The sequence below is a fragment of the Lolium perenne genome, chromosome 7 (genome assembly GCF_019359855.2).
Source record: "Lolium perenne isolate Kyuss_39 chromosome 7, Kyuss_2.0, whole genome shotgun sequence".
In the NCBI taxonomy this organism is placed as follows: Eukaryota; Viridiplantae; Streptophyta; class Magnoliopsida; order Poales; family Poaceae; genus Lolium; species Lolium perenne.
Window position 1 is genome coordinate 25,241,869 of NC_067250.2, and position 11,938 is coordinate 25,253,806.

At 44.8% G+C, this 11,938-nt stretch overlaps 2 protein-coding genes across 2 annotated transcripts; both read left to right on the plus strand.

Moving 5' to 3' along the window:
- Positions 1–1,534, plus strand: LOC127318062 (lecithin-cholesterol acyltransferase-like 1). The gene is made up of 2 exons (XM_051348680.2): positions 1–433; positions 535–1,534. The coding sequence occupies exons 1-2, from the start codon at positions 57–59 to the stop codon at positions 1,424–1,426; spliced, it is 1,269 nt and encodes a 422-aa protein (XP_051204640.1). The 5' UTR covers positions 1–56; the 3' UTR covers positions 1,427–1,534.
- A 4,380-nt stretch (positions 1,535–5,914) lies between these two features.
- Positions 5,915–9,790, plus strand: LOC127318061 (mitochondrial pyruvate carrier 4). Its single transcript, XM_051348679.2, has 6 exons — positions 5,915–6,071; positions 6,192–6,267; positions 7,429–7,527; positions 7,647–7,699; positions 9,367–9,440; positions 9,533–9,790. Exons 2-6 carry the CDS (start codon positions 6,213–6,215, stop codon positions 9,585–9,587), a joined length of 336 nt encoding a protein of 111 aa, XP_051204639.1. The 5' UTR covers positions 5,915–6,071; positions 6,192–6,212; the 3' UTR covers positions 9,588–9,790.
- Positions 9,791–11,938: the final 2,148 nt, after the last annotated feature.

Here is an 11,938-nt window from a genome sequence, read left to right on the forward strand (position 1 = left end):
TATATCGATTTGCATTCCAACAGGCCACCTAATTCTAAGTTTTGATCAGCTCATTCATGGCGATTCCGTTGCTCCTTCTTCTTGTACTAGTAGCAGCGCCACGGTCAGTGCAAGCATCGCGGCAGTTGCATTTGCATTTGCATCCCATCGTCCTCGTGCCGGGCTACGCCAGCAACGAGCTCGACGCGCGGCTCACCCAGCTCTACCGGCCTTCGTCCCTGCGCTGTGGCGAGCGCAAGGGGCAGGGCTGGTTTCGCCTCTTCCTCAACCAGTCGGCCCTCCGTGACCCCGCCGGAGTGCGCTGCTTCGGCGAGCAGATGAGCACCGTGTACGACGCCGCCTCCGACGACTACTACAACGTCCCCGGCGTCGAGACGCGCGTCCCGTTCTTCGGCTCCACCAAAGCTTTCCGCTATCCCGATCCAGACGACAAGTAAGTACTAAGTAGTAATGTATACTGATACAGGATTGAATTCCTCTAGTTTTAGTGAAATCTCATGAGCGTTGTCGTTGTGACATCAATCAAATGATTAGGAATTTCTCCTACATGGAGAAGTTGGTGGAGCGGCTGGAGAAGATGGGCTACCGAGACGGCGAGACCATGTTCGGCGCGCCATACGACTTCCGCTACGCCGTCGCGCCGGTGGGGCGCCCGTCCAGGGTCGGCTCCGCGTTCTTCAGAGCGCTCAAGAGCCTTGTCGAGAGGGCGAGCCAGCTCAACGGCGGCAGGCCGGTGATAATCTTCACGCACAGCTACGGCGGCACGCTGGCGCAGCAGTTCCTCGTCCGGCGGCCACTGCCCTGGCGCAGAAGGTTCGTGAGGCGCTTCGTGCCCGTCGCCGCTCCGTGGGGAGGGCTCGTCCTGGGGATGCAGGTGCTCCTCTCCGGGAACAACCTGGCCCTGCCGTTCGTCGACCCCCTGGCGCTGCGTCAGGAGTACAGGAGCCTTCAGAGCAGCCTCTGGCCGCTGCCCAGCCCGGCGGTCTTCGGCACCGCGCAGCCATTGGTGACAACCAAGAGCAGGAACTACTCGGCCGGCGACGTGGCGGACTTCCTTGGCGCCATAGGGCTCGGCGAGGCCGTCGAGCCTTACGAGTCCCGCGTGCTACCTCTGTTCGGAGAGTTGCCGGCTCCTTTGAGGGTGCCAGTGAGCTGCGTGGTCGGAGTCGGGGTGGGGACGCCGGAGAGGATGGTGTATCCGGGGGATGACTTCGATGTGACGCCCGGAGTGGTCGTCGGGGACGGAGACGGGCTGGTGAACCTGGCGAGCCTCGTGGCGGTGGAGACGGCATGGCGTCGTGCTGGCCATTTTAGGATGGTGAAGGTTCCGAACGTGTCCCATACCGGCATTCTTCTGGAGGATCGTGCGCTGGACATTGTCATCCTGGAGATTAAACTGGCTAATTTAATTAGTCCCAAAATTTAAGCATCTTGCTATACTCCCGTGTTTCCGTCGTTGTCCCTACGTCTGAACTGAATGAAAGGATTATCTAACTGTAGCGTGTTTTAATTCATAGTTTTGTCTTGGGAGAGATTGTAGTAATTAAAGTCAATGATAATATTATCAAATACTTTTACACTAGAAAAGGGCTGAGACAGAGTGACCTATTATCGTAAATGCTATTTAATATCGTGATTGATATGTTCGCTCTCATGATTGAATATGTAAAGTCTGAGGGCCAAACAAAAGGTGTGATTTCTCATATAATTGATGGTGGTTTATCCATTCTTTAATAGGCCGACGATAGAATCCGTCCTCGTCCTACGTCTGAATCAAAGGAGTTTTCGAAGATAAACTTTAATGAGAGTGGGTTGTTTTGTTTTGGTGAGGCCAAGATGATGCCAATCTCTATGTTGGATTATTTGGCTGCGGGTTATTCTGATTTATTACCAGAGACTCACTACCGCTGAATGGAAACAGGTCAAGGAGAGACTAAAAATTAGATTATGTTTTGGCAAGTTGATAGCAAAAAAAAGAAAAATATCGATTGGCTACGGGAGTATGGTTTGCTGACCTAAAGATCAAGTAGGACCTGAAATTCATGATCTTGATATCAAGAAGAGGGCTTTTCTTGGCAAATGGCTTTTCAAGCTTCTTTCTGGTCAGGATGGGAATGGGCCGACCCGGACCTGGCCATGGCCCTGGCCTCGTTGGCCTCAGGGCCAATTTACGAGGCCATGGGTTGACCCATTTTAAAAAAGTTAGCGGCCTTGTTGGCCCAATGGGTATCTCGGGTCGACCCTAATTCTAGATTATATATACTCCTTTTGCTGTGGTTAAACTGAAAACATTCAGTAAAATATACTTCAATTGTACAATAAAATTAGGACTAAGCAATCATGATAATATGAAATAGATAGAGTTCTTAAAGGTACGGCAGATGTAGTTTCAGCACTTTCCTCGCTTGATTTAGATAGACAGACGTATCTAATTGGTTCCAGTACATGTGTGTGACGTACTTAGCTAGTTAGCTTTTCTGGTTTTTTCTTTCAGAATTCGCTAAATGATATTCTAAGCTATCTCACGATGGCTGATTGGTATACTACGCCTGGGTAGATTGACATAATCGATGCAACTCGCCGATGCTAATTGCCCCAAGCTAATTGTACAATAGAAACTCATCTGTTAGAGGTAGCGATAATAATTAGAGCTAGTGCAGCTGTAGGCCTGGGTCGACCCTGCTGGCCCGACGGGTCGATCGGTGCCGGCTCCACTGACCCAATTTCCACATGAGGCCGACCCAACTGGCCCAATGGCCTTGTTTTTTTGGGTCGGGCCAGCGACCCACTGGGTCGACCTGGCCCATTCCCATCCTGACTTTCTGGAGAGGCAAATCAAGTTTAGTTGCAAGTTTGGTCATGAAGAAATGTTTCTCCGGGCTCAGTTGCTTGGAGAGATTGATGGTATTTCACCCACCAATGCCATTGACAATGTTTATTTGTCCTTGGAACTCTCAAGCATGTTTTCTACCAACTCCATGTATCGCAAGCTCAACCAAAGGACGACGGTGGCCCCAGCAGATGATAGTTGGAGCTTGCCCATTTCTATTAAAGTGAGGATCTTTCTCTAGCGGCTTGCTAAGGATCGCTTGTTGGCCAATGACCAAATCAGGAAATACCATGGCCAATCTGATGGGGTTCGTGTGTTGTGTGCCCAACCTGAAGTTGTGGCCCATATTTTTTTTCCAACTACCCTTTAGCCCTATTTACGTGCGGCGGGTTGAGATCTAGGGTTAACGTTTAACGATTTAAGGGCATCTGGGGATGTTTCCTTTGGATTTTATTTGCGGCCCAAAGCTGAGGGGATTTGGACTACTCGTAACAAATTCACACTAGAGGCAAAGTTTTCTAGACAACCTGCTAACTATACCTTTAAAAATATGCTTATCTTGCAACAATGGAGGTCTCTTCTAAAACTCAATTAGGTGTTGCCGTTGTTGGATGAGGCCATCGTTCTCCTTAAAGAACTATTCTCCAAGAAAGCTTATAGGCATGTGTCAGTGCGAAGCATAGATCAGTTTGTGTTCGTCTCATTAGTTCTTCACTAGTTTGTTTAAACTTTGTGTCTACAAGTTGGTCTGTAAAACTTATGCGTGTTGGTTCCTCAGCGTTCGTTGCTACCGCTAGTTGTGAGGCTTTATTAATTTAAAACCGAACACGTCGTTCCTTCTTTAAAAAAAATAGTTGTGGTGCATGTACCAAAGCATCTTATACGTTTCTCATCCATGTGAATGAGAAATTCCTAGTAGGCAAGGTACGGTCTCCACTTCGTGGCAGCCACCAGCACAGCTAAATATTTTTTACCATATTTTTAATATGAATATTGCATGGGCGTGAGTTGATGGAGAGGCCGGCATTTTGTTAAACAAGCTAGCTAGGTACTATACTCCGTGATCTATAATTGTACTGATGAATACTAGTGCAAAAATACCGTTCCACAACAAGTTGGACGTGTTCAACTATCTGAGCTACACAACTGCTTTTGTGCAAACATTTTGCAACTTACGCTCTCACCTTTTTATATTTCTCATATACTATGTCATCTTCCATTTTAGCTAAACCACGTCATGGAGTCATGACCTTTTGATGCTTTTCTCTCGCCTACTCCCCCAATTCGATCGTGCTTTATCCATGTTTACTTACAAAACAATCATAACTATATTATTCGCAAACAATATCATGCAATGAAGCGAAGCAATTGTGGTACGACCAAGAAAATAGAACAATATATTATTCATACGAAAAATAGATCATGGCTCATTGTTCACCAACAGCAAAGTATTAACATATTTTTATAGTGCAAGTGTAAAATGTTTCTGTGATTTTATTAATTAGCAGAATATAAAATGTTTCTGCGATGAGAATATGAGAATTGCAGGCTGTATCATTGTCGGAGCCAGCAGTAACATTTCATCCTATCACATATTTTAGTGGGAGAAAAAAAAATCTAGATCCAGCACTAGGTTGTATCTGCATTTGGCTGGTCTATGCTTGCTTTTTTTTTTATAATGAACGCTTTATTACTTGATCAAGCAATTACACTCAGCCTTGCATAATCAGAATACACGCAACCATTCTAGAGTCTCAAAAGTCTCAAAGTAAAAAACAACAAAGGCTAATACATATCAATCATGAGCAAATGTAGAACACCTAAGATGATATTGGTGGCTCAATTCGTAGATTATGCTACCACGCATGTAGGGAAAAGGTATCCCTCACCATATCTTCCAACCGTGTACATACCTTCGTAAAGAGATCGCGGTTCTCCACTCTCTACAGCGCACTTTTATACACAAGTATTACACGTATTATGAGTTAAAATTAGAACAACTAAAAGGATTACTCCCTCTGACTCCACTTGTGTAGATTTAGGCAAAATCTAGACTCTAAATTCATTAGACATACAAGACCGGAGTGAGTAGGTCGTATGACATATACCCATTTGGAGGGAGTGCATACTATATTAGAGCATCTCCAGTCGCATCCTCCAAAGCGTCCCCCAAAACGCGCCGGATTGAGCGTTTGGGGGACGTGTTTCGTTCGTGTTGCGTTTGGGGGACGTCGCTCCCCAGTCGCGTCCCCCAAACAAAATTTCGGAAATTTTAAACTTAACGAGATTCGATTAAGATTCGTCCAAACTTACATAAATTCGAATGAAATTTGACTAAATTTAAACTAAACCTAATCTAGAACCACTTGCGGCGGCCGGAGGCGTCGTAGTACTGCTAGAAGTTGTACATGTCGTCAGTGACGACCTCCTGCTTGACGCGCTCATCGACGGGCTCGTCCTTCACCAAGCCGCTTGGTCCTGCCTCGCCGTCGTCGGAGAGGTCCACCAGCGGCGAGGAGAAGATCTGGGAGGGGGGAGGCGGCGGCGACGAGATGGTTTGTGAGCGGTGAGAACTGCAGGGCGTCTTTAAACAGCGGCGGCAGCGGGTGGTTGCACGCAATAACGCCGGCGCGGACGGCCATGCAGCCATGCACGACGAGACGCGTCCCTGCGTCGCCTGGGAAAACAGGGACGCCATTAACGTCGCTTGACCAAAGGTAGGCGGCGGGGTTTTAGGCTTCCGAGCCGCTGACGCGTCGGGCCCGCATCGGTTCGCCTCGCTTTTCATTGTGTCCGGCGTGCCCGGAGCGTCCCCTGTGGGATGGGGACGGACTCGAGACGCCGGACACCGTATCGAGGCGCGCCGAATAAAAATGGGCTTTGGGGGACGCGGCTGGAACGGTTTTTGGTCCGGCGCACCCCAAATCCTTTTGGGGGGCGCTTTGGAGGACGCGGCTGGACTATCCACATACGAGAGTCGTTGGGTCCATACACCCGATCCATTCAAATACACACCAGGTTCATACACCATCAGTCCATCACAAAAGAGAAACACCCGGTCCATACCGATCGCTCCATAGTCTATACCCGCACGCACGGCCTTCGATTTGTTTCCTGACCATTCTTCGCGCGCCACCTACCAGGCTACTACGCGGTCCACGCGCTTCTCCTCCGACCCTGCCATCCCCTCTCTTCTCGTCGGCGGCTTCCCTGGCTCCGGCGACCGGCCGGCGCCTGGCAGGTGAAAACCCCGCGCTCTCGTTGGCGATGCGGAGTACCATAGCACAGCAAACCTAGCAGTAATTGATAGTCTACAAGAATTTCTGATATCTCAGGCATGCTTTTCTGTTTCTGCTCGTAGGTGTACACATCAGTAATTGGAATGGCTTCTTCAAAGCTTCAAGCCCTTTGGAACCATCCTGCTGGCCCCAAAACCAGTTAGTGCCATTCAGACCACCATGAACTTTGCAGTTATTTGATCATCTGGTTCCAGCATACTTGCAGTTATCCTGCTGGCTCCAAAACCATCCTGATCGGTTTTGATCATCTATTATTGTGTACAACTAGAAACCTCGATAATGACCCCCTGTTTTCCCTTGCCGACCACAAAATCCTCTTGGTAGAATCTTCCGGTTCTGAAGTGGTTGCTGTCAGAATCTCAATGTTGCCTTTGTTCTCTTGTCTCTGGATTTTATGTATTTTCCTCCTGTGCCCTTTCAGTTTCATATTGTGTTGCTGCGTTGGGATTTCCAGGTTGTTGGCATCTTTTAAATGTGAAAATAATATTTGTTAGTGTGTGTGTTTACTCTGTTTTCTCGTTTCGGTACATCAGTTCAGGAGGTTGTTAAATTTTTGTCAACGAAATAACACGGAGATAAACAATACTACCACCGCCAAGAAACGAAATAACACGGAGATAAATAATACTACCACCGCTAAGAAACGAAATAACAGTCAAGCTAAGGACATCACACAATTGAGCATGAAACCAACAAATCCTAGAGCCAACAACTATTCAGAATCCTTCTACAAACCGCTGTTGTCCTTAACTTTTAAATTGCCCTATGATCCATTAGATTCTGGTAGTTGCGAGTTCCACTTCCTCCTCACTTTCAAGGAGTAAGCACCTTCGCATTGCCATTCATGCAGCCACTCTAAAACTCCGCAATGTGGTATGTGGAGCCAAGAACCTGTTATGCCCCTGATTCTTCTGGCCAGGTTATCTTTAGCAAGTTTGACAGTCGGGGTTACAAAACCCCTCGTATAATTTTACCCCTCAACCAAGGCATCTCTCATATTGGTCCAGAAAAACCTAGTTGCAGGACTCTAAGGAGCATATCAGCGATCTATAATTCACCGTACAACTGATATATCCATACCCTTTGCTCTCATGTCTCAAAATTTTCATGGTAAGCTTGGCGTACGAAAATATTTACTGATATTGCATTGCTAGTTCATATTAGTGAAGATGTTTTCTTTTTTAGTATTGTGAATTATTGCCAATTATGATGCCAATACTTGGCATTTCTTTTGCACTAAACTGTGATGCATATCTAAGTATCACTTGAGAGTTCGATATGATCTGGCCTTCATTGCAGTTCATTTTTGGGCTCCAACATTTAAATGGGGGATCAGCATTGCGAACGTTGCCGACTTTGCCAAGCCTACTGAAAAGATATCCTATCCCCAGCAAGTCGGTATGTTTAAGTTATCTAGTCAAATCCTGCACCATAATATCAGACGGGCATGCTGTTGGTTTGCCGTCTATTATTCTTGTGTGCTGCTCACATGCTTTGTTCTGTTACATGGTGTGCAGTTATTACTTGCACCGGAATCATCTGGTCACGCTACAGCACGGTTATCACACCGGTAAGCCATAGATACTTGTTACATATACTGTATTAGGCTGTGTTTGGTAGCAAAGTATTTTTGAAGTTTTTGGGAAATACCGCAGTTTTCTAAATTGCTGCAGTTTAGAATACTTTGATGTGTTTGGGAGTGATGAAAAACTGTTGTATTAATACTGAAGTATCCTAGAAACCGTGGTTTTTTGAAGTATTAAAAATCAACTTTGGACCTCTTTTTCCTGAAACGGAGAAAGGTAGAAAATTCAACTTTGCCGAAAGTGAGAAATACTTAGGCTGTGTTTGGTAGCGAAGTTTTTTTAAAGTATTTGAGCAATACCACAGTTTTTAAAAATACCGCAGTTTCAAATACTTTGATGTGTTTGGCTATGACTACAAACTGGAGTATTAATACTTTAGTATCTCTCAAACTGTAGTATTTTTGAAGTATTGAAAAAACAAGCCCAGACCTCTTTTTTCTGAAACTGAGAAACCTATAAAAATGTTCCCGCCTCGTTCGTTACTAGCCATAAAGGAGAGATACCTTTATCTTTCGCCCGTTTGTTTGATCCGGCCCCAGCCGGCTGGCGAGGGAGTCGGTGAGGACGAGCTTAATCTCCTCACGCGACTCTGATCTGCCCATGGATAGGAACGCGGCGACCACCCGAGCAGACTTCTGAAATCAGCGATATCTCGACGAGGCAGGGGCGGCCGCGTCCCCGAGCTGCCCAACGTGGCCCCGTGGGACTTTGGTGGTGGCGGTCTGCGTTCATTGTCTCGGACAGGGAGCAGCTCAACAGCCTGACTCTAGCGCCATGCAACAACCATGCATAGGGCGTAACACTATGTCAGTACAGGTCAAAGTCATCATCCATGCAATAGAAATGCACGCATCTATCAGGAAAGAGATCATACATAACAATCGGTCAAACCCTGAGAGGGACTGTAAAAACAGCACTTTCCAAACGGTCTGCAGTTTTGGCCAAAACTGAGAAATACTATGGTATCAAGAAACTGCAGTATTTCTTCTCCATTTAAAAAATACTTTAGTTTTGCAATACTTCAGTTTTGGAAAAACTTTGTTGCCAAACTAAGCCTTAGTGTCACAAAACTGCAGTATTCCTCCCCTGTGCACTGAAATACTTCAGTTTTGCAATACTTCAGTTTTGAGAAAACTTCATTGCCAAACTAGGCCTTACTGTCTATTTTCATTACGATGTGCACTGAAACGTATAAAGTGATGTGGACTAGATATATCTTAACTGAAATATATTCGTTTTAAGACTCAACATTTCTTGCTACTAAGATATATTTTTTGCATCAATCTTCCCGGTTGTACTGCATTTACTTGATGGCTCCCAGGACTGGGCTATGGGTATTCAGTTGCTTGTCGAATATGTGGTTCATTTTTTTCGAAACGGGGGAAACTCCCCAGCCTCTGGATCAATAGATGCATATGGCCTATATTAATTTAATATACCTGAGCGGCTGAGCCACCTTGTTCCGGAAATGTTCGTGAATTGCCCATAGCTGATACATCTTTTTTTGAGGTAGCCCAAAGCTGATACATCTTGATTCTGCATGTTATTTTTATTTCTTGCCCAATGAGGGCTTTTCTTTGTTAGAGCCCCCACTGTTCCTGCGCTGTTTCCTGTTTCAATCTTGTCATCTCACGCTACTCACTTTTCTCAGAAAAACTGGAACCTTTTCAGCGTTAGCCTTGCGATGGCCGGTACAGGATTGTATCAACTCTCCCGTAAAATAAGGTTTGTTAGGGCTAGCTAATCCGTGCCATCCAATTTGTTGCAGAATATTAAGATGACGCTGTTTGTGTTGGTTGATCTCCTCCGCATTGCAGGGAAGACTGCTTTTCAGATGAGAAGGAGGTAGCTGCTGCGTCAGTGGAAGGATAACGACGACCGACCGGTTTGATCAATTTCAATATCCTGCTTGCTACCTTTGAGTCGGTTTGAGCTGCACTGCGGAGAATGTTGAGACATGAACCCGTAATCAAATAATCAATGTTAATGCATTGTGCCGCAAAAAGACATGAAAATGTCAACTGCCCCATTGTATTACTGTTTGAGCAAAATTAAAGCGTTGCATATGCAAGCAACTCGTGGTGAGTCAGCCATTTCCCAGATTATGTCACGAATCAGTGGCGGAATACAAGTTCAGATGCACGAATTTGAAGTTCTTTTTTTTGAAAAAATAAATAAATAACGAATTTGAAGTTCTAAAAGCATATCCAGTAGGTGATGTAAATACGGCATAATAACCGTTCGAAAAACCTTGAAATCAGGCAACCGATCAAGCCGAAGCGCTAGCGATCTGTCGCCTGCCTCACGCGCTACTTTCTTCTCTGGTCCCGTCCAAGCCCACGGCACAGCTGGCTAGCATTTTCCCGCGCACTGCTATCCGCTATCGAAGAGATGCGTGAGAGGCTGCTAGGAAACATATAGCTAAAATAACATGCTAGCTACTCTTCGTATTATTTTTTATTTGTGGTGCTATAAGAAATGCCATTGATTTAGAGTTTTTTATGTTATATATATAACTTTTTTGACACACCATTGTCTCGTTTGTCTTTAGCTGCAAACATACAAGCAAGATGCTTGGATGACTCTTGGTGTATGCTAAAAAAAATATTGTGAATCTGACTTGTTGGAGTTGCCAGCTTGCTCCGTGCTGATACAATTCAGCTTCCCCAACGGCCTTCCTCTCTTGTTATTGATATTGGTGTAGTTCAGTGAAGATGTGTGTGGAACTCAAGTTTGTCATGCTTTGACTTATGTGTTAATACATGGAGGATTACTTATCTCAAGAGTATGAAGTAAAGAGGAGAATTCATTATGTATCTCGAGAGATTGTGATAGAGCCTGAAGAAGATAAAGTGCAAGACAGGGTTTTGTATTCTCAAAGACCTAATCTCAAGCGCATAGTCAAGTAACCTCGTGGTATAGTGAGAATTTATCAGTTGCGGTTGATGAACTAACGCATAAACTATGTGTAGTGTATGTCCATGTGGGTTAGGTGTTTTTATATGGGCTTGCACCAGAAGGAAGATTTGATATATCCCATGAGAGAATGATATCAAGTGGTGATCGTCATCAAGATTAACAAGCGCAAGTACAAGATGAGCATCTAGAAGATATCACATGACTAAAAGCTCGATGGCCATTTGGTATTGATGTACATGTGAAGATATACCTAAGTGAGGCTTTCCTGTAGTGGAGTATGGGGAGAAATTTGCGGGATTGCACAAAGCATATGTATCCATGAAAGGTGTTTCACCTTGACACGACCATGACCTTCATCATCTAGCGCAAGTGAAACACGCAAGGCAACTTGATAGATTTTCCATTTGACTGGTCTTGAGGTGGTTGTAAGAAGACCGGGTTAAAGATTATAGCCATATTATCAAGAGGGATCTCGGTTAAGTAGCGTGTATCATATCATTCTTAGAGATCTCAAACCTTTACATCATTGGTATCATCTTTCTTGATTGCTATTTGCTTTTTTTCTACTTGGGGTTTTAGAGATTATGCTTTTGTACGAGCCCAAGTTCATCAAAAATAGATTTTGTATGAAAAATTGTAGTGTTTTTATCTTTGGAGGTTTTACATGTTATTATTTAATTAATATAGAGTGGAAGGATCATATGAGAACCTAGAGGGGGGTGAATAGGTGCTAATCAAAATTTAATTACTTTTTAATTTAAGCTTCAATTTAAGCTTGACACAGAAGATAAATTTTTTAGATATGCAACTATGTGAACTTACCAATATGAAAAGGTGCAAGCAAGTAAACAACATACAAGTAGTGTAGTGTGGTAGAGGATTGAGGTAACCAAGTGAAGCACGCGGAGACACAGGAATGATTACCGCAGTTCCTTCTTTTTTAGGATTTATATGTACGTTGGAGGAATGTGGCGCCACGAAGGCACCAACGCCAACAAGGCATCACCTTATTTTCCGGTGAGAAAACCTAGCTCACGCTCCACTAAGCAGTAGTCTTTAAGGTAGCAACCGAAACATTTACACAAAGCTGGGGACGTGTCCACAATCAAATTGAAGGCTCCCAAGGTTCGTCCATGGAGCTCTTACAACGAGCAAGCTCCGTTGGCAACTTTTGACAAATCTAGGGTTTCACAAAAAGAGGTTCTTCTCAGCCGTGTTCCTTAAACAGCGTCTAGATGCATTTTAATAGAGAGGACCATCACATGTGCGAAAAGTAGATGAGAAAACGTATGGGAAAAATGTCA

Bases quoted from the DNA above. Each gene is read 5' to 3' on its own strand.
- LOC127318061 (XM_051348679.2), top strand. From the start codon at position 6,213: ATGGCTTCTTCAAAGCTTCAAGCCCTTTGGAACCATCCTGCTGGCCCC. The intron at 7,528-7,646 runs GTATGTTTAAGT...CATGGTGTGCAG, and splicing joins ATCCTATCCCCAGCAAGTCG to TTATTACTTGCACCGGAATC. The intron at 7,700-9,366 runs GTAAGCCATAGA...CACTTTTCTCAG, and splicing joins ACAGCACGGTTATCACACCG to AAAAACTGGAACCTTTTCAG.
- LOC127318062 (XM_051348680.2), top strand. From the start codon at position 57: ATGGCGATTCCGTTGCTCCTTCTTCTTGTACTAGTAGCAGCGCCACGG. The intron at 434-534 runs GTAAGTACTAAG...TCAAATGATTAG, and splicing joins TATCCCGATCCAGACGACAA to GAATTTCTCCTACATGGAGA.